The sequence below is a fragment of the Lagenorhynchus albirostris genome, chromosome 6 (genome assembly GCF_949774975.1).
Source record: "Lagenorhynchus albirostris chromosome 6, mLagAlb1.1, whole genome shotgun sequence".
Lineage (NCBI taxonomy): Eukaryota > Metazoa > Chordata > Mammalia > Artiodactyla > Delphinidae > Lagenorhynchus > Lagenorhynchus albirostris.
This window is the reverse complement of record NC_083100.1, coordinates 4,200,850-4,223,014: the sequence shown is the minus strand read 5'-3', so window position 1 is coordinate 4,223,014 and position 22,165 is coordinate 4,200,850. Positions and strand designations below refer to the sequence as shown.

The 22,165-nt window shown below is 51.2% G+C and overlaps 1 protein-coding gene across 3 annotated transcripts; it reads left to right on the top strand.

Moving 5' to 3' along the window:
• The first annotated feature begins 404 nt into the window (after positions 1 to 404).
• Positions 405 to 12,525, top strand: ACKR3 (atypical chemokine receptor 3). 3 transcript variants are annotated; one of them, XM_060151772.1, is made up of 3 exons: positions 457 to 523; positions 1,663 to 1,705; positions 10,841 to 12,525. In XM_060151772.1, the coding sequence occupies exon 3, from the start codon at positions 10,867 to 10,869 to the stop codon at positions 11,953 to 11,955; it is 1,089 nt and encodes a 362-aa protein (XP_060007755.1). In that variant the 5' UTR covers positions 457 to 523; positions 1,663 to 1,705; positions 10,841 to 10,866; the 3' UTR covers positions 11,956 to 12,525. The 3 variants fall into 3 exon arrangements, with proteins under 3 accessions (XP_060007753.1, XP_060007755.1, XP_060007754.1); XM_060151770.1 differs by lacking the exon at positions 1,663 to 1,705 and having other exon boundaries at positions 405 to 523; XM_060151771.1 differs by lacking the exon at positions 457 to 523 and having other exon boundaries at positions 1,661 to 1,758.
• Positions 12,526 to 22,165: the final 9,640 nt, after the last annotated feature.

The window sequence follows — 22,165 nt, the reverse complement described above, 5'->3', positions numbered from 1 at the left end:
TACCTGAGACCAGATAAATATTTGATGATTTTGCAAAGCACTAGGGTTTCTTTGCCCTTTTTTTTTTCTCTTCTGCTGACACATCTCCCCCCGGGGTCTGGACCTTGTAGCTTCATTAAACTTTGCAAATGAAGGCAGGCTGGGGTTTCCCAAGAGTGTGCTTGTGTGGGAGAGCTTGGCCGGAAATTACAGATCGGGGTTTACAAGAGGGGTGTGTGTGCGCGGGTGCAAGTGTGTGCGTGCATGCAAGCATGTGTGTGTGTGTGTGTGTGTGTGTGTGTGTGTGTGTGCGTGCGCGCGCGCTCGCGCGCGCGCGCGCAGAGAGGGGGTGGCTGGAGGAGGGAGGGAGGAGATGCGGGTTACAAAGCTGCCATCTAGAGGCCGCCTCCCTGCAGTGTATATAACGCAAATCTGCAGCCCGAGAGCTCACACTTCCTGCAAAGTGCTCAACCCTAAGGCAGTGAGCGCAGGAGCTGGGAAGGCGAGCCCTGAGCCCTAAGCCGGAGCGGAGTCCAGCCGGGAGGTAAGGAAACTGTGCTGGGTCAGCAGCCTTGCTTAGAAAGGAGGGGAGGATGGCGGGCAGGGGCTCTGCTCTTAAGCTAATGGTCTTTTTCAGAGCTCTTCTTTCTTATAAGCTGTGATGGGTATTGGAGAGTCTGCACCATTCTGAAAGCACAGGCTGCGTGTTGCAGGGCTGCATTGCAGAGTGTGGTTGTTAACTGGGGGCTTCACCTTGGCTGCAGAAAGTAAAAAAGGGCAGTTTTCTGAAGTGGAAGGCACTCTGTGTGTGTGTGTGTGTGTTCGTTGGATTGAGGAATCTGGGGTTTATTTGCAAGCAGAGAACTTCACAAGAAGGCAGACTGTCCATTCAGCTTGCTCAAGGTTGGCATTGGGATCAGCTTGGCACCGCTGCCTACCTGTTTTGCTTCTGGTATATCCACTGGGAAATAGAATTGGCAGTGAATGTGTAATTCCAGAAAGATGTACCATTTATGAAGAGGCATCCTTGAGCGAAGAAGAAAACTGGGCTGAGAATCTCTTTGGGTCCAGAGTGGTTTGAATTCACTGCTTTGGAGGATTACCAGGGCCTGTAAGTCCGGAAGCTGTAAGGGTGAATGTTAAATACAGCTCGGTGGTCTTGTCTCTTGACTGCATCCCTCCTGATCTAATTTGAGTATCTATTGTTCGCTCAGAAGGTGTTAAATCCAACTTCAGCTGGAAAAAAAAAGACACACACACAAGTGTAGGATTTTGCAATTTAATTATACTCCTAAAGTAAAACATGAATTTTGTTAGCCTGCATAAAGGTTTGAGGGGTGACGGAAAGTAAAAACTTTGCAGTGAGGTCAGGGTTGGGTGGTTAGCCAAGACTTGTAAGTTCCAGGGAGAATGAGAAGTTGTAAAAGTCAGACTGGCTGTCTCCTTTTTTCTTTCTTTTTCTTTCTTTCTCTCTCTCTCTCTTTCTTTCTTTTCTTTCTTTCTTTCTTTCTTTCTTTTTCTTTCTTTCTTTCTTTTCTTTCTTTCTTTTCTTCCTTCCTTCCTTCCTTTCTTCCTTTCTCTCTCTCTCTCTTCCTTCCTTCCATCTGTCCTTCCTTCTTTCTTCTTTCCTTCCTTCTTTTCTCTCAATTCACTTGCTCACACCAGGATAATTACGTTTTCCAGATGTAGAAGAGGCCTCCCTGAAATGGTTTACAGCCCTTTGAAGGTATCTGATGCCCTGACATCCCCTGAAACTTCATTCTGCCAAATCTCAATGTGGTAACTTTTTCTTTTCTTTTTAAATGCGCCGATGCTGCCTTCGTGTCCCTTTATTTATTCCAGGAAAATGCAGAGATCAAATAGGCTTGCCTAGAAAGGAAAGTGGAGGCTGCTGGTGTCTGTGCTTAACTTCCCATAGATTTTAAACGGATAAACTGCTTGCCCTTCTTTCATCAGCCCTTGAGTTTCCCCAGATGCAGAGTCTTTTTCTGAAGCAGAGTTGCACATGGGAGCTCTAGCTTGGAAACAATTTGCTCTTTTTTCCCCAGTCTCTGCAATAAACACTCCAGTGTGCACACAACTGCGGAGCCTGATGCCACAGCCTCCTGGAAACCGGGGTGGGGGAGGAGGGCTGCACGGGATTAGAGTGGAAAAGCAAAAGAAAATTGAGAAATGCCTGTATTTTGCTGCCCATCTGAGTTTTTTAAAGGGGTGTGCATTGCAATCGTAGTTTTTAAAAAAGTTCCAGAGAGTACAGTCCAGGCAGCATGACGATGCTTAACTGAGTCAGGACTTCGGAGGTGAGGTTATCCCATATTAACAGCAAGTCTTGAGAGACTGGAGAAGGTATTATGTTTTCTAATCAGGTCCAGAACAGGCAAAGTATAGGCTTTCTGGATGGGGAAAAAAAAACAAAAACCCAAACAAAAAAACCTACTTAATCAGGAACAGTGGCTTTTTGTGTGATCACTCCAGGCAGAGAGGCTCCCGTTTTCCAGGAGACACAAGGGAAGTTGGTCACTCAAACCTGAGACTGAAAGAGAGTCATTCTGTGAGCCCCAAGAGTAACTCAGGACTTGAGATGGTCCTCAGTGATTTTGCAGAACACGAATGGAATTGGGGGCTAGAAAGTATTTGTCCTTTTCGTACAGGCAACCAAGGAGCTTGGTTTTACTCAGGAGCAAAAACAGTATTAGAAGGGCTTCCAATCGAATTGCATGTGTGTAGGTGGACATCTGTGTGTCGTGTCAAGTGTTTTTAAAGTCCAGGAAATTGTAGCTCTGGGACACATATGTCTTATTAAAGTAAAAGCAAGCAAGCAGAAAAAAAAGAAAGAAAGGAAAAAAGGGGGAGTCCTCTGATTTTGAATCCTTAATGGTTTTCTGCAGGGAATCTTTGATACTTTGGTTACATAAGAATCTACTAGCTTAGAATTGGAAAAAAACAAACGTTGCTTGGTTCTTCAAGTGATGAGAGAATTACATATTTTTATAGTGAAAATTTTGCTGAGCCCCAAGTAGGTTTGGAAGCTGACCCCTTCTTTTTTTGTTCCAAGCATTTAAAGGTGGAGGGGCTGAGACCACCTCAGGTGGCCTTGGACCGCTCTAGGTCAAGGGACAGATAAAGGTGCAGGGGGCCGCATGGGGACCGCATGGTGAGGGCCCTGCCAGCCAGGTGGCTAGCATCTTCCAGTTCTCTTATTGTAACAGAAATCTTGGTCGAGTCTTCGCTTAATTTTGTCTAAGATTGCGTCCTGTTCTCCTGGGAACCCCGTTGTGTGTAGCCGGAGGTGAGTGGCTGTCCTGGGCTGGCTAACCTCCCACTACCTCATCCTGATACTAAGCTGGGTGGGAATTAGGGCTCTGGTTACACCCATCAACGCAGACGGCAGCCTTTGTGCCGTGGGAATCTCTGGATCTGCCCTTCTGGGTCCGGCACTGCTTCCCTGTTGGGCTGCTAAGCACAATAGAGCAGATCAGGTTTCTGGATGTGGGGTTCGTTTTATCTCCCCCAGTACTTACAGTGGACAAGGCTGCCCTGTGTGTCCGTGTGTAGTGCGTCTGAGGACTCTGGAAATAGGTGGCCCATATCTGAATTAGGGCTTGGATTTTTCTTTCTTTCTCTCTCTCTCTATTATTTTTTTAAGTGTTCGAGTGATTCAGAACAATTCTTGACTTGTGTAAAGTAAGCAGTCAGGACAGCATTGTTCTGTCTGCGCGACACGGGGTGGCGGACACGCTGCCCCCATTCTGCTCTCAGCCCCAGCAGGTGGCCTCCCAGGCTTGGGCTGAAGCTTTCCTGGACTTTCCCATAGATCTAATGCAGGATTGGTAAGAAGTGAAACAAACGCCAATGACGTACGGTTTCCTAATGACCTTTACAGATGATGCGGGCCCTGTTTACGCAGACTGCACTGGGCTGAGTAGTAGAAGGGGCAGGGCTTTCACAGGAGACCAGAGGCTGAGTGCCACTGGAGAGTCCCTGGGGAGTGGGGAGAGTGACGAGAGCTGGTACGAGCCACACCCCTGAGACTGTTGGTCCTGCTGCCTGTCTGACCTCAGTTTCCAGGTGCCCAGCAGCGAGATTAGCCGAGCTGGGTCATCCTGTTGGGACAACACTGAGCTGCTCTGTGAAATTCCACCCTGGGAGGACACAAGTCCCAGTTGCAGAAGACCAGTCAACAAGGCCACCTGCAGGCAGAGGTCCTGGAGGGCCCAGAGGGCCCCTTGGCGTCCGAGCTGGTGCCCTGGGCGGCCAGGCCTGTGTTCGCCTCTCTGCACGGCATCCTGGCGTTTGCCTCCAGTCTGACCTGCACCCAGCCTCCAGTGCAAGCCTTCTCCGTGGTTTGTGTCACCTCTTTCCTCCTTTTCTGCCCCAAAGCCAGTCCCTTGCTCAAGGCCTTGGTGGATCCTGCGTGGACAGGCCCCGCCTGACTGTTTCAGCCAGATTCGGTGACCCTCCTCATGGCATATCACTGAGCATCCCACCATCCCCTCTCTCCTTGGGGGTCCCCATCAGCCACTGGGGTGGAAATCCCTCACCACTGTGCTCAAGGGCTGTCCAGCACCGCCCTCCTGCCTTCCTGAACCTCTCGGTTACTTGGCGAGTTCCTGGGGGCAGACGGGTGTGACGGTTCCAGTTCGTTATGCCCCAGAGCAGTGCCCCTCACAGCAGGGGCTCCACAAACATCTGGGGACATAGAAACCAGTGATGTTTATCTTAGCTCTGTGAGGATTTCAGAAAAGTCCCTTCCGGGCCTCCATTTCCACTGATAACCTCAGATTTCTGGTCTTGGGGGAGCTCGATTCACTGTCAATTCATTGACTATGAATTCATTGAACACCTACTTTGTCCAGGTGCCATTGCTGGCTGCTCTGTACACAGAGAGTAAGACGTCGTGGGGTGGGAGCTTGGGATGAGGGGAGACACACCAATAGCCCAGTGACACGGACTGGAGATGCGCGGCCGGGCTGGAAGGAGGCGGGAGAAACAGAGGGGATATTTGGGATGGAATTTATTTCGGGAGCGAGGGGCTCAGGGGTTGGTCGGGAAGGGTCTTCCGGGATTGTGATCGGAAATTGCAGACATACTGAAGGCAGTTTTGGGGAACACCGGCCAGACACCTGAACACGTGGCAGTCTGTGTCCTGGAGGGGAGTGACTTTTGGCCAGTGAGAGGACATATTCCTTGCAGGCCAAACTGCCACCCCATGGGGACCCTGAACTTGGAGATTCTCGTTCTGGCTTTGCCCCCAGCTGGCCTGGTGAGCGCAGGGCAACCATTTGGAAGCAGCTGAATGTGTCAGGCCGCTTGAAGTGGTTGCCAAGGATACTCGATTGATGAATAATAAGCCTGAGAAATGAGTGGTGCATCTCCCTTCCACCATTTGGGGATGCGAGTGGCAGATGAGTTCCTTTACAGACCCCAGGCCGGTGCGGGAGGCAGGATGGACGGATGCTGGCCCTCCATCCTCAGGCTGTAGGAAAATCCACTTCCTGTCCTGGCAGAAGTGCGATGCTCTCCAGAAGCAGGTGTTGGGCATGGAATCTATGGGAAGTGATCCCTGGAGGGGGGTTCGGTGAGATAAAGCAGTACGTGTTGGGGAAAAGGGAATGAAAAGTGATGATTACTCCTCTGTTCTCAGTGGGATCTCCCTGGTCTAGAAAAAAATGGGCCGTGAACCTTTATTGTTCTGGGAAACATTCCTCCCTCTATTCACATTTACAGAATTCTTGATAGCAAGTTTCAAATCATACGGAAGCGTATAGAGTAGAAACTACAGTTCCCCCTTTGTCCCCTCATCCCACTCCCAGCCCAAAGTTATACTTACTACAGATCTTTTTCCCATTCCTTTACGCCCATATATTTATCTATAAAAATACACATAATTTTGGTTTTTTTTTTAACGTACATGAGATTACGGTATACGTATAAGTGTAACTTTCCACGTTCATAAAAGGAGGTTTCCTATTTCTTTGTACAGCTGCATTATATTCCAGACAGTGGTTTGCTGTCCTCCATGGGTAGACATTTATGTTGTCCCTAGTTTTTTGCTGGTTTATAAATAGTGCTTCAGTAAACATTTTTGCATGTACATTTGGGGACCTGGGAATATATATTTTGAGAGGAGAACGTGTGAACTTGTAAAATTAAACAATGGTAAGAATCTTTTATTCCAAGCCCCGTTTTTTTCCTTCCATCAGGAATCTTTATGCAGATGTTATGACCTGTGTCAGAAGTGGTCTCTCATTCTCCTATCCACGCCGGTGGGGGGCCTGGCCCACAGGGAGGCAGGCAGTGGGCAGGTGGGACTAACACCCAGAAGTCCCTCCTCAGCTCTGGCCCAAGCTGACAGGAACAGAACTGCTGGTTTATTCCAGCAGAGGGGGTCAGGTCCCAGTGGATGAGGGCATCTGCTCCAGGCCCTGGGGTCCGCAGCCCAGCCACACGGCTGGGAGGTGTCACTGTGTATACGAGGAATGTCAGGCCCGCAGGTCCTTCCTGGTTGGCACAGGCAGTGGGGCCTCCACAGTGGATGGGGTGATCCCCACTCCCGCTTTTCCTGGAGAGGAGACTCTGGTGCAGGATCTCAGGGGGTTTGAGTGGCCCCAGGGGCTCGGTGGAAAGCCTCCTTCACCTCCTCCTCCCTCAGGTTTGGCCAGGTCTTGGGGAACCAGGGGCCTGGGTCGATATTTCGTAGTTGCTGTGTCATGTGTTTGTTTGGGTCAGGAGCTCTGAGAGCATCACTTGTTAAAACCTAAGCCAGTGACTTAGGAAGATTCTTGTCTTCAGTGGGGCAGTGAGGGGCGCACACCGTTAGCCCCAGACCTCTGGGACACATGCTCAGACAGCCACGGACCACATGTGACGTAACATGGCAGATTGTCTTATATCATAATATTCTCTTTTCTGGAAAGAGCCCTTGTTTGTTTCCAGAGCAGAATGCATGTAAAATAACAAATGACCGAAGCTACACTATCGTCTGGCGTTCTTTCTTTCGTTCCCCCTTCAGCTTCCCGCTTAAATCGGGGAAGGACTGGATTACTGCACTGCTTGTGTAACCTCCTCTCTTGGTTCTTCTCTTCCTTCTCTGGACCACTGGCGCCTCGGCCGTGGGGTCGGGGTGGGTGGGTTCCCCAGCAGGAGGCTGGTGGTCAAGGCATGGGCCTCTGGCCTCATCTCCTGGGCTGATGGATGATCAGTGATAGATGATCGGTAATTGATGATTGATCGGTGGGGCCAATTGGCTTTCTTTTCTTTTTTTTGCGGTACGCGGGCCTCTCACTGCTGTGGCCTCTTCCGTTGCGGAGCACAGGCTCCGGACGCGCAGGCTCAGCGGCCATGGCTCACGGGCCCAGCCGCTCCACGGCATGTGGGATCCTCCTGGACCGGGGCACGAACCTGTGTCCCCTGCATCGGCAGGCGGACTCTCAACCACTGCGCCACCAGGGAAGCCCGGCCAATTGGCTTTCAAGCTCCAGCGAGGAGTCCCCCAGCCTCTGCTCTCCCCTCAGCCCTTTCTGGAAGATTCCCTCATGCTGTCCAGGAGCGAGGGGAAAGGACGGCTGCAGGGAGTGACGTGCCCGGTTCACGAGTAACATTTTGGGATCAGAGGACCAGTGGTCACTAAATCAGGTTTTCATCACCCAGAGGGCAGAAACCAAAGGACCGATTCAGGGTCCCTGAGCCCTTTCCCACCGCGGCTCCGGCTCAGGGAACACCGAGGGCTGGCCCAGCCCCAGTGGTGTGAGTGCGGACGGTCTGTTGTGTGGGAGAAGTGGGGTCCTAGAGGGACACAGACGCCTGGCATTTCCCCGAGGTCCCCTGCGTGCGTGCGTCCCTCTGTCCACACTGAGCAGTGCCCCGCCACCTGGACCCTGCAGGGCACAAGAGTGTCCCAGCGAGCGGAATGACTCCTTGGGTTGAAGACAGAGGTGAGGACACGGCATCCGAGTCAGGCCAACAAAGGCTGGGGGTCCTTCCTTCTCCTCCAGCCCCTGTGAATGACCCACACTCCAGGGTTTCTGGCTGTGTCCGCCGAGGCCTGCTAGGGCTATGCCAGTGCGGGCAGACAGACGAAGGAGCCCCAGCTGGGGCTGTGGCGGGGCTGTGGCTCGTCCTCTAGCTTCTCTGCTCTGCAGGGGCTCGGGGCAGATGAGGTCACGGGGTGCAAGGGCTTTATAAAACTAAGCCATGCTGCAAATGTGTTTCGTTTTAAGGAAACGGGGGAGAAGCGTCAGCACGCTAGAGCCAGGCAGGCGAGGAAAGCGCAAATCCCCTGTTGCCCTCATCTGGGGTCAGGGGTGCCGCGGGCGCAGTCAGCTCCAGGCAGGTGAGCAGCCCGGGCAGCGGGAGGGGGCAGTAGTACCTTGAAGGCTTGGTCTGGGGGTGGCTGCCCAGCCTGAGGCCCATCCGGTGGGTCGGGGGCCTGGCTTCTCAGAGGCGTCCTCTGTGTGTCCGTGTCCTCTTGGGGTCCTGGAGCTGCCTCTTAGGACAGGGCATTCCAGAGTCTCTTAACGTGAGCAGTTTATTTGTCCTAACTTGACCCGGCTGACTCTGCGTGGGCCCGCTACGGGTCAGGTCTTGCGACCAGCTGGTGGTCCCAGGGCCCGAGGGTCCTCCTGGTGGGGTGACTGAGGACCACCAGGCTTCCCGGTTGCAGGGCCTGCGGTTCCAGCCACCTCCTGGGAGGTCCAGCCGTCTCCGTCAGCGGCAGGGGACACTGAGGTGTGGTCAGGTCACCTGGAGGGGAACCAGAGGCCGCTTACAACCCACGGAGAAGAAGGGACAGGAGCCTGAGGGCTGTCTCCGTAAATGGGATTCAAGAGCAGGTCCTCTGCCGCGAGTTTGGAGGCAGCCCTGGGAGGCAGCAGACGGTCTCACTTCTTGGGATTCTGTTCATGAAGCCTGGAGGTGAGAGCATCAAACCGCGCTCTCTGCATGGCTCCTGCGTCTCCCTCCAGGGCAGGACGTTTCCCAGCAGCTGGGAAGAGTCGGTTTTGAACGTGGAGCAAAAGCTAAGTGAGCCTGTGCTTTCTAATAGGTAAAGAGAGGGGGAGGGGCGGGCACGAAGTTTTGAGTGTCTGCTTGTGTTAGGTTCTGTCTCAGGCCCGTGAATTCTTAAGCAGCTCCGTGAGATGTGTGCTGGTGTCCTGAGAAAGCAGCGGCACGCGACAGGTTAGCTCGTCTCAAATTAAACACTAATGAGTGAGGAACCTGAAGCCCGATCCAGGAAGGTCTGATCGCCAGATGGGTGCTTTCCCAGCTGGGCCTCTGCAGACCCTTAGCCCGGTCACCTGGGCACTGACCCAGGGGCCATAGTCAGTCCTCATCCTCTGGGAGCTCTTACATGTGGCCTGGAGTCCACTTTATTTTAAAAAAAAATTAATTAATTAATTTATTTTTGGCTGCGTTGGGTCTTCGTTGCTGCGCGTGGGCTTTCTCTAGTTGCGGCGAGCGGGGTCTACTCTTCATTGCCGTGCGCGGGCTTCTCACTGCGGTGGCTTCTCTTGTTGCGGAGCACAAGCTCTAGGCTCGCGGACTTCAGTAGTTGCAGCACGTGATCTCAGTAGCTGTGGCTCGTGGGCTCTAGAGCGCAGGCTCAGTAGTTGTAGCACATGGGCTTAGTTGCTCTGCGGCATGTGGAATCTTCCCGGACCAGGGTCTCGAACCCATGTCCCCTGCATTGGCAGGTGGATTCTTAACCCACTGTGCCACCAGGGAAGTCCTGGAGTCCACTTTAAATGAACTTGGCAAATAAGCTTGGCCCGTGGTCAGTCATTACCTGCAACAGGTGAAAAGGAAGCACAAACTCCTTACTCTAGGTGATAACTCCGATTGGGGCACCCTCAGGTTGAATAGTTTCATTTTACATCTTCCTTCCCGTAGTCATGCAGTGAGGCTGCCATCCCACGGCAGGTGGTGGAGGGATTTCAGGGCCCTTGGGTGGACCAGTCAGCAGAAGACAGCCCTGGGCAGCTCTCGAAGCTGGTGTTTGTGGGGGAATCATTTCCAGGCATAGTGGAGCCTCGGGCCTGGGTTCTCCATGGGTGTTAAAATGGTGACAGTTGAGAGTGTTGACCTCATGCCGGGTCAGCAGGGAAGACGAGAAAAGTCAGCCCCTCCAGAGATGCAGCAGGTGGTGGTTTTTGTGCTTTGGGTCTTGACACCAGTTACTCTTGAAGCAGTTGGACAAATAGAAGATGGAAAACTAGGCAATGGCCCACACTTTGAGACAGTTGGTTGGTTGCACTGAGTTGTGAACCACATGGCAAAGTCAGAGGCTGCAGGTTTGGGGTGCAGGGAAGCTGCAGGGCGTGCCACACGCTGCCCACATCTCCAGGGGCCTCCTGACTGCAAACCGCAGTGGACCTGAGACAGGCGAGCACGACACTTGTAATACACCAGTGCCAGGAACAGATCCACCCCGCCGCTCTTGGGGACATAGACGAGATGGCTCTGCCCTCCCCAGCAGAGAATGAGCGGGCCCTCAGCACTACTGGGCCTGACGCTCAGGGCCTGATGTCCCTCTGGCCTCTGGACTGTGTCGGTTTCACACCCTGGGCACAGCCAGGCTGACGATGTCTTGAGAACACAACCCTGCAAAGACAGAGAAAGCAAACATTGTTTCTCTCTTTGAGAGAGATGGATTTAGATCCACAGAGATTTAGAATCTGGGTGTGTTTTCTTTTGCAGATTCTGTTATGTTTGGTTTCTTTTCTCCTTTCTTTGCAAAGATACTAGGGAGCTACGGGGAAACCGCTGAGCACACAGGGGCACTGGGAAAGCGTTTTACAGATCTGGAGTGTTTGCTAATGGAGCCGTTCTGGTCTTCCATCCTTTCGTTTGCTTTTGCACATAGGCTGTTTGATCGCTGCCCGTGACACCATGGATCTGCACGTCTTCGACTACTCGGAACCGGGGAACTTCTCCGACATCAGCTGGCCGTGCAACAGCAGTGACTGCATCGTCGTGGACACTGTGCAGTGCGCCAACATGCCCAACAAGAACGTCCTGCTGTACACGCTCTCCTTCATCTACATCTTCATCTTCGTGATTGGCATGATCGCCAACTCCGTGGTGGTCTGGGTGAACATCCAGGCCAAGACCACGGGCTACGACACGCACTGCTACATCTTGAACCTGGCCATCGCCGACCTGTGGGTGGTGGTCACCATCCCGGTCTGGGTGGTCAGCCTCGTGCAGCATAACCAGTGGCCCATGGGCGAGCTCACGTGCAAGGTCACTCACCTCATCTTCTCCATCAACCTCTTTGGCAGCATCTTCTTCCTTACGTGCATGAGCGTGGACCGCTACCTCTCTGTCGCCTACTTCACCAACACCTCCAGCCGCAAGAAGAAGATGACGCGTCGTGCCGTGTGTGTCCTGGCGTGGCTCCTGGCCTTCTGTGTGTCCCTGCCCGACACCTACTACCTGAAGACTGTCACGTCCGCTTCGAACAATGAGACCTACTGCCGGTCCTTTTACCCCGAGCACAGCGTCAAGGAGTGGCTGATCAGCATGGAGCTGATCTCTGTGGTCCTGGGCTTTGCCCTCCCTTTCTCCATCATTGCCGTCTTCTACTTCCTGCTCGCCCGAGCCATCTCCTCCTCCAGCGACCAGGAAAAGCACAGCAGCCGGAAGATCATCTTCTCCTACGTGGTGGTCTTCCTCGTGTGCTGGCTCCCCTACCACGTCGTGGTACTGCTGGACATCTTCTCCATCCTCCACTACATCCCCTTCACCTGCCAGCTGGAGAACTTCCTCTTCACGGCTCTGCACGTCACGCAGTGCCTGTCCCTGGTGCATTGCTGCGTCAACCCCGTGCTCTACAGCTTCATCAACCGCAACTACAGGTACGAGCTGATGAAAGCCTTCATCTTCAAGTACTCGGCCAAAACGGGTCTCACCAAGCTCATCGATGCCTCCCGAGTGTCGGAGACCGAGTACTCGGCTTTGGAGCAAAACACCAAGTGACGCGCTCTGCACAGCCTCCGGGATGGGTGCTTGCTCCCAGCAGGGCACTGGGCTGCGTCATTTTCCACAGTAAAGCAAAGTGGCTTCAGGCTTGATGCCGCGGTTGCGTGAAAAGGGGAACGTGTGTCCCTGTGGCTCCTTTCTCTCTCTCTCTCGTGCCAATGCGGCTGTCTGTCGCCTGGCCGTGTGTCCCGACGGAGTGGCACCCACCGTGCGGGGCTGTGCCGAGTGGTCCCCGCTGCTTGTCACACCAGCTGCGGGACAGCCTTGCCTGCACTTCTGTAAAATAGGACTTTTCTGTGCTCCCTGAAGGTTTTATATGGTGGTTTGTATTTAAATCTTAAGACTTTATTTTTCTCACCCTTGATGTACCTTCTAAATGTATTTGAAAGTTTAAATATATTTTAAATATTGTATGGGAGGTATAATGCTGACATATATTCAGTGTTGTAGTTTCGACATTAGTTTGACTTCCGTTTTGACTAAGGATGACATTAATGTTAGCTGTTTTGAAAGTATATATATATATATACACACACACACACACGCATACATATAAATATATATATAAATACATGCCAGTCTCGGCTGAAATGTTTTATTTACAATAGTTTTCTATCTGTGTGGTATTTTGACCCGGTCTGGGATATGGAACGAAAACTGCTCTGTAATGCAGTTTGGGACATTAATATTATTGTAAAGTTACATTGAAAATAAAGAAAGCAACACTATTCCAGTCTGTAACACGGCGCACGAAACAAACCTTGTATTTCAGAGAGTTCTTTCCATTTGTAAGTTATTTTTTTTTAATAAAGTTTTTTTTTTCTTATAAAGGCGTTTGGGTCTAAGTTTTAAAAGCATGTTTGGCATTAGGTGGCATGTTTGACGATAATACAAATATTTACAGCATAGATGATCAACTGAATAAATGTGTTTAAAGAAGAGTACTACCGTAAAGGCAAAGCCCGAGAGATTAACTTGGATGAAATGATATAAAAGGAGAAAAATTTGAGTGTGAGTGTTTTTTTTTTTTTTTTAAATTCATGCCCTGGGGCTTCCCTGGTGGCGCAGTGGTTGAGAGTCCGCCTGCCGATGCAGGGGACATGGGTTCGTGCCCCGGTCCGGGAAGATCCCACGTGCCGCGGAGTGGCTGGGCCCGTGAGCCATGGCCGCTGAGCCTGTGCGTCCGGAGCCTGTGCTCCGCAACGGGAGAAGCCACAACAGTGAGAGGCCCGCGTACCGCAAAAAAAAAAAAAAAAAAAAAAAAAAAATTCATGCCCTGTGTTTGAGGGAGGGGAGATGGTTGGTAGGTGCCCCTGTCAGCACAAAGTTGGTGCAGAAATGTCCCCACCTTCTGTGTCTGCCCAAAGGGTTTGGGCCCCAGAACTGATCCTCATATATGCCCCGTGTTCTCCCAGGCCATCCGGCATGGGCCTTGAACCTTCCCTGCAGAGGTTCTGTGGTTTAAGTTCTCTCTCTTTCTCTGGTCAAGACAGACTCTTCATTTAACAGTTAACCTATCCATGACGCTCTTCTTCCAGCCTTGCAGTGAGTAAATTCCTGGCCTGTGCATCACCAAGTAAACCCACTTTACTAGTAGTTAGAAAGCGCGCTCTCTGAATGGCCGCTTCTGCTGTGCCCTCACCAGCTCTACCTGGGCCACAGGAGCAGCTGAGCCTCAGCAGGAGCTCAGAGAAGGACCTGGTGCCCCAACGCTGCCATGACGAGCTCCACCTCTGATGGGACCGATGAGCATACAGAGCTATTTGCCAACATAAAGGTCAACCCGGACCAGGATCCAAGTCTCACCTGTGAATTTGGGGGCTGCTATCCTATAGGAAAGCACCTCGTGCATTTCAGCTCCCCTGCCGGCCCACAGTGGATAGCCTCCTGCAGCCCCCAGGCCTCAGATCCAACCTCCTGCAGGAAGGGTCCCCCTTCTCAGAGGGCTTTATGCCTGAGAGTTTTGAAACCTGGGTTATAACTTACTTTAAATACCTACTTGATACACACATATGTTCTCAGGTCCATATGTGCCTTGCCTTGTTCCAAATAGGATTCGGGTCAGATAATAATAATGTGGGTAGTGGGATAATGGCATAACCATAGGTGAGACACCAAGATCAAGCAGAAATAAGAGCAGAATGGCAAAGTGAAATCAGAGAAAATTATGACCCAAATACAGGTTCCTGAGAATAGAAAAGGGTTGCAATTTGCTCTGTGCTTTCTGGTGGCCTAAATTCAGACAGAAACGTACTTAGCATGTAGCCAGTGTGAAGTGGGGCGCTGATTGCACCCCAAGCTCAGCTCCACAATAGGCGTATCAGAAGCAATTCAACTGAATTTCTCTTTTGAGGCCCCATCTTGGGTCAGTTCAGAGATGCCCAACTCCCCCATCCCTGTCGGCATCTGCTGAGATGTCCTCTTGCCTGCTTGGTCCTCATGCAGGGCTCCTTCTGACAGCCCTGTTCAAGGGTCTCTTTCTGCCGTCCCAAACCTCTCTGGACCACGGCGTACCCGGGTACTCGGGGGGCTGCCCCTGGCTCTTTTCTGCATTTCTGCCTTCTCTGAAGCCCAGGAGAATCACCAGCTGCTTCCTCCTGCTCTGAGGTGCAGAGGGAGGGAGGCTGAATTGAACCTAGACGCATCGTGTGGAGTTCTCGTCTCCCCGCAGGGCTCAGCACACAGTGTCGCAGACCCTACAGGTCTCCGGGATGCAGGCTCCATCTGTGGGATGCTCCAGTGACTAAGGTCTCTCTGGTCCTTCCAGAAATCCCCTTCTTTGCCCTGCCTGGGGCTTGAAGACTTGCTTATACAGACTCAAAAGCCTTCCCTTTGATCTCTGGCTATAACATCCTTCTCGGGAGCAGCGGTACTGGATGGTGTCACTGCAGATGTGATGACAGAGGCCCAGGTCAAGGGTACAGAATACCCATGGGGGCATCATCAGTTAACATTTTAAACAATTTCTGCCCACCTCGCGGATGTGGACCTGGGGTGGGCAGAGGTCATGTGCCAGGTTTGGGGTACGAGGTGGGCCTTGGTGGGGAAGAAGGGCTGGGCAGAACACCCTGGCCCCCCTCAAACACAGAGGCCAGAGTCTGAATTCTGCCATGCGAGGCCCATTCTTCTGGCGTCCTTTGTGATGGAAAGACCTTTGAAAATGCCAGCCTCGTCAGATAGTAATAACACTGTTAGTCATTTGGACCCCATGTGGATGGCGGGAGCTCCAGCGTAGGGTGGGGTCTGGGCTGGGGAGGAAAGCAGCCATCAGCTCCACGACAGGCCCTGGCTGGAGCCCGAGATGGGGAAGCTTTTCCGCGCCCCTCCCTCCCGCCTGGCACTGTGCTCCGAATGGCAGCGACCAGTGGGACCACCGCAAGCCACCCTGACGGCAGGCTGTTGTCAGTCAGGGATAAATGCTTTCCACTTGGTTCAACGTATGAGCAATTTACTGACTTCCCAGAAAGTGAAGAAGAAAAATAATGCCACTGAAAACCCCAGATGGAAAATCCTGTGGGCATAAAACGCTTCGCTGGCCGACGGACTTTAGTCCTCGCAGGAGCCTGGCAGCAAACTGGGATGAGACCCCGTGCGTGTTTGTGTTCAGATCTCTGACGGAGCAGCGAGGAATTTTAACTCACTCGCAGCTGGCCTTTTCTCAGGGTCTCCCCAGGAGACAACAGCTCAGGGATGTGACCCAACATTTCAGGAATGTGGAAATTCTGCCTTTGCTGGGCTCCTCCTGTGAGGACACTGACCCCCAACCAGGGGTCCAGGAGACATTCCATCTAAGGTAAGCCCAGTATCAAAGAATTTGGGGACACACATGAATCTGCCCTGAATGGGGTGAGTGGGGTGGCTGATTAGTGCAGGAAGGTCCGCAGAGCTCCTTTCTGGAAGGACCAGGCTTCAGTCTTAAGCTCCAGGGTGACACTCTGTGTGGATACAAGCCCCTGAGATTTCATCTCTCCAGAGCAATGGTTTTCGGTGAGCTAAATGTTTGAAAAGGTCCACTCAGCATTAAAAAACACTTTACTCCTCTTTGCCTGTGGTCTTGGACCCTCCAAGGAAAGCTCCTTTATACCCCTGATGGTGCACGTACAAGCAGTGCCTGCCAGGATCCTAAAATATCCAGGGACATTTCACATGGAATGATGCTCGTTTAGGCAAAAGGGCTCGTAGGAAATTAGATTACTTATTGTAGGCACTTTGTATTTGCAGCAATTTTTAAAATTTTTTTATTTTTTGCTTTCTGAGTGACTGATGGTGGCCTGACATTTCTGTAAAATACTAAGAGTTTACTTCCCTAGAGCCGGCTTTCATGCACTCACACACACACACACACACGCACATGCACACACACACACACGTGGGTTCGTTACCATACGGGGTCACTAACACACGCATCACGGACACGGCTTCAACGGTCGTGTCTAGGGTGGCCTAGCCGTTGTCTGGGCCACAGCACTGAGGTCTGCCTTCGGGAAGTGAGGGCCTCTGCTGGAGTGGGGACAGCTGAGCGTGAGGCCCAAAGAGCCCTCAATACTAACGTCCTGGGGAATCTTTGGGAATTCGCAGTTTCCTCATTCATAAAGTCGGATGATAGTAGTACCTGCTTCACAAGGTTCCTGTGATGACCCAGTTCCACAGCCTCTACAAGGTGCTCGCCAGCAGCCCCGGGGCACACAGAGCACGTGCTCAGGTCCAGGGCTGCTCTGTCCACAGCCTCGGGGCACAGTCTGCATTTTCTTTGCAAGAAACAATGCACTCCAGAGAAATACTGGGAGAGAATATCTACCTGTGGGCAGTGACTGAAAGAGTGAGGCACATCTGCCACAACCGGGCCATTATGTCCCTGGGGGACATCGGGCAGTGTCTGGAGACATTTTTGGTTGTCTCCCCTGGGGTGGGGATGCTCCCATCATCTGGTGGGTGGAGGCCAGGGAAGCTGCAGAGCATCCTACAGTGAACTGACGGCCCCCAGCAAAGAATTACTGGCCCCAGATGCCGGTAGAGCTGAGACTGAGGGACCCTGGTCTCGGACTAGCCAACCACTAGACACACGAATTCTGGCTGCTATGCAATGACTTCCTATGATCTGCTCGGAGCAGGGCCCTTTGGCAATCCCGGGGCTGGGGGTATATCCTAGGGGGGCCTCCGAGCCCTCAGCTTCCCTTTTCTTGCCCCTCAACTCTGCAAAAGGTTGCGAGCTGACAGGCAAGGGCAAGACGTACCTTCAATCCTCGTGCAGGGTTCAGACCAAGAGCCTCATGGTGCCTGAAGAGATTTCACTTCCGCAAATCTGGTTAAGAGCTAAAGACATGCTTGTAAAAAAGGCACACACCAATTAAACTTCAGTCAACATTTGAAGCGCCCTTGGGAGGTTTCACCTTCCAATTTAGTATTTACACCATTTAGTTTTAAAGGCCCCAGAAAGAACACTGTTAGTGACAGGGCTGCTTGAAGAGACCGGGGTGACAGATTCAGTTCTGCCTCTCGATAGCTCTGTGATGCTGGCAAAAGTTCTTCCACGAACCTCAGTTTTCTCACCCTTAAAATGACTTCTCCAGGACTTCCCTGGCAGTCCAGTGGTTAACACTCTGTGCTTCCAGTACAGGGGGAGAGGGTTCGATCCCTGGTCGGGGAACTAAGATCCTACAAGCTACGTGGTGAGGCCACAAAAAAAAAAAAAAAAAGACTTCTCCACTTCCATTAAAGGGTTCTTGCAAAGGTCAAAGGAGCAGTTATGCCAGTAAATACTGTTGAGCGACGGGATAAAAGGGTGAATGCTGCAAGATGCTGGGAAGCCACCCAAAGAATCCCCGAACATTCCCCAAGCTTTTTGCATGATTCGTTTCATGCTGCCCCAGTGCTTAACGACGATGCAGCCTGGTGTGTCTTCAATATCATACCCCGAGTGCAGCCTGTACCTTCCGGGCTTGTTTTAAGTCTACAAATGAGTTTATGGTCACCCGTACATCGTCCAGTTGGTCACCGTACACACGTCCTTGTCTAGATTTCTCAGGTTCGTGCTTTCCAAGGACTGAGATAATTGGCGATAGCGGGAGGGCTCTTCATGGGAGGGCCTGGTTATCTGTAGGGTGTGTGAAGAGGGATGGGTGATTTTGGGGTTTTTCTTATTTTCCGAAGCATCATTTCTGTTGCCTTTTCATATGCTTATTCACTCAGACCTTTCCATGTGGGATTCAGAAGGGCTGCCAGTCAAGTCATTTCTCCCGATGGGCTGGGGAAGAAAAGAACGGGGCTGGGGGTGGCTTCATCAGCCATTTGTTAGAATATAATGTTCAGAAGCAGCAGAATGGAAAAATCTGAATTTCCATAGTTATTTCCGGAACTAAACTGATTAAAATCCTTTCCTAGGTAGGTCGGAATCTTCCCTTTAACCATGTTTAGAAGAAAAGGCCGAGAGAGTCATTGTGGCGAGGGCATTAAATCTGCTTGGGTGACTCAGAATGTGTGTTGGCACGGCGGCATGTCACGGGGCGAGTCACAAACCCGGCGAGTCGGTGGCCGCGGTGTGTCTGAAAGGGACCCGGGCCTCACGATACCACGCTGAATTTGCTTCCTTTTAGCCTTTCACAGCAAAGTGTTTGAAGCTGAGCTTTTCATTCCTTTTGGCGAGGCTGTGATCAATAGGAAGAAGGCATTAAAGGTTCCCCCACCGTTGCCTTTCTCAGGGTCGTGGTTAAAAGTAAGGATTGTGTTTTAGGCTGTGTGCTAATGAGAATTTGAATTTTGTGCGGAGCTGGAGTGTCAATGAAAAATCGCCCGTTGCCCAGCTGTGCAGCCCGTGATTATCTTTCCCTGTGATTTATTCCACACTGGCTCCCCTTAATTTATTCATCCATCCGTGCGTGTGTTCATTCAGTCATGGATCGGAGGAGCCTTATTGAGCGCCCACTGTGTGCCAGGCTCTGTGCTTGTCTTTAACATGTCAGAGACAGCTGTGGCTTTGGTTTTTCTTATTTTGTTTTTAATTTTTAAAAATTAAAAAAAACTTTCTTTGGCTGTGCCACATGGCATGTGGGATCTTAGTTCCCTGACCAGGGATCAATCTCACGCCCCCTGCATTGGAAGCGTAGAGTCTTAACTGCTGGCCCACAAGGGAAGTCCCAGTTTTTCCTTTTTTCTATGCTCCCAGCCTGGAAGGGGGCTTAGACAGTGAGATGCAGAGAAACTGTTATGGGCAGGATGCTGAGAAGATTCCTGGTGGCCTCATCTGGAGATGCTGAGAAACTGTTATGGGCAGGATGCTGAGAAGAATCCCGGTGGCCTCATCTGGAGATGCTGAGAAACTGTTATGGGCAGGATGCTGAGAAGATTCCTGGTGGCCTCTTCTGGAGATGCTCAGAGCCAAGAGGGGGAAGTGAACCTTTCCAGGAAGAATCAGGGAACGTTTACAAAGAGGGGTCCTCCCTTCCCAGCCTGAGGGACCCCAGCGGGCAGGCCCAGGGGACGGATGTGGGCTGGCAGTCCCCAGGACGGTTTCTGGAATGGCGTCACTGTTAGAAGTAAATGCTTTCAGGAGAAGTGAAGGCATCGGAGGTGTCCAGAAGTAATCAACACTGATGTCGTTAATCACTGCGTGATAGGAACCTATTTCTAGGTGAGAAGCCAAAGTCATCATGGCCACCCACACCCAGAGAACAGAAGATGAGGCTTCAGGACAAGGATGTGGGCAGCGGACAGAGGCTTCGGGGAATGGGTGCTCAGCTCTCACGGCTGTAGGATGGACCACTAGACCTGTGTTTCTAGAAGGAATGGGCAGTTCTCAGAGAGCCTGGACTCCCGTCCTGCTCGGTGGTCCTGCTGCAGGCTGATTGCAGCTGGAGGGTCTCTGGAGGTTCACGGAGAAGGGCACGGAGGCCACTTTTAAAGCTGGGCCCCCAGGGTTTCCATCACATTCTCTCCACACCGCACACAGGATCTGTAAGCTAAGTGGAACCTCATGCTGTTGCCCTTGGTCTCTGGGGTTCCTGGTCTGTAAGATGGCTGGGGATGCCCCGGAGGGCGCGTGGCCACTGCCTGGGCATGTGGGAGTATAGGGGCTTCAGGCAGGGAGGACTCCAGGTGCAAGTTACACTCCTAGGCAAAGACCCTTTCCCAATAAGGCCCCATTCACAGGCTCCCGTTGGCAGTGTCTTTTGCGGGGACACTGGTCAACCCCCTGCGGGGACGCTCCTGCCCACGGATGGGATGGGGTCCCCAGCCCAGCCCTGCACGCATGGGACCTGGCACGGACTGGGCTCCCGCCAAGCCCTTCTCCCCCTGTTTGCCTGCTGGTTGGTTTCGGTTTCTGTCTTTCACATTAGGATTTTTCTCAAATAGTTACTGATCTTTGGTGATCTAGCCTCCGTTCACAGTGAGATGCTGAAAGTCCGACTGTGCGTTGAGGGGCCCTGAGGCCAGCGAACCCTGGGGAAGAACTAGCTGACGGGGCCGAGACGCTTCACCTCGGCGCCCGGAGGGTGAGTGGCTGTGGGCTTTCTTCTCAGGCTGGTCTCTTTTTCCACACCTTCCTCCTTCGGTGTGGGAAGGGTAACCCTGATGCGTGGCATCCTGGAAAGGAAACAAGGGAAGGGAGTTAGCGAGTCTCACCATCTGGGGGGACAGTTTTGCTTAACTGCCCTATTTTTAGTCCTTCCTCCTGTACCCACTGTCTGCTGGGCCTGAGTTCCCAAAGCCCAGACTCCGATTTCCCGGACTCCGATTCAGTTTCCCCAGAGGACACACTCTTCTGTCTGGATTGGGACGGGTGGTCTTCTGAGTGTGAAGTAGGGGCGGGATATGGGGAGGGTCTAAGATCACATGTCTTCAGTTGCATCCAGTGGCATCTTGGTAAATGTTTAACAACTACCTTCTGGAAGGAAAAAACAGCCCTGATTTCTATTGTCTCTTGATCCCTGTGGTGTAAATATTCCCATCATGGTCCATTTCAAGCTACCATGTGACGTCACTGAAGGCAGATTCGGGAAGAGATGCTTGTAGCACATTCTTCACATAGACACAAGTGACCGGGGTCCCCTCAAAAGCAGACGGTGGCAAAACGTGATAAAAGAGTTAGGAAGTGATGCATCCTGAGAGTTTTATCTCTGTTTTTTTTTTTTTTGCGGTACGCAGGCCTCTCAATGTTGTGGCCTCTCCCGTTGCGGAGCACAGGCTCCAGATGCGCAGGCTCAGTGGCCATGGCTCACGGGCCCAGCCGCTCCGCAGCATGTGGGGTCTTCCCGGACCGGGACACGAACCCGTGTCCCCTGCATCGGCAGGTGGACTCTCAACCACTGTGCCACCAGGGAAGCCCTTTATCTTTGTTTTTAATAAAATACTTTAAATTCTAAGTTTATATAATTTAAGTTTTGATAATGGCCATGTTTAAAAGCTGACTCACAGACATCTTGGAAATGTAGCAATTGGTTCTTGCAAACTGTATGTTATGCACCACACCACTGGGCCACATCACCCTCTCATTGGCACCTGGTAGCTCAGATTTCTAAGGCTTTTTGGAATCTGTGGCATAAATAGGTTTGTTTCTTACTGGTGTCTCCTTCTGCTAGCCTTCTGATTTCGTTGCAGTTTTAGAAGATGGAAGGTAAAAGGTGAGTGAGTAGTCAAGGTGAACACATTTATGTATTGATATATATGTGTATGTCCATATACACACATGTGTATATGTGTATTTATGTATTGATATATATGTGTGTGTCCATATACACACATGTGTATATGTGTATTTATGTATTGATATATATGTGTGTGTCCATATACACACATGTGTATATGTGTATTTATGTATTGATATATATGTGTGTGTCCATATACACACATGTGTATATGTGTATTTATGTATTGATATATATGTGTGTGTCCATATACACACATGTGTATATGTGTATTTATGTATTGATATATATGTGTGTGTCCATATACACACATGTGTATATGTGTATTTATGTATTGATATATATGTGTGTGTCCATATACACACATGTGTATATGTGTATTTATGTATTGATATATATGTGTGTGTCCATATACACACATGTGTATATGTGTATTTATGTATTGATATATATGTGTGTGTCCATATACACACATGTGTATATGTGTATTTATGTATTGATATATATGTGTGTGTCCATATACACACGTGTATATGTGTATTTATGTATTGATATATATGTGTGTG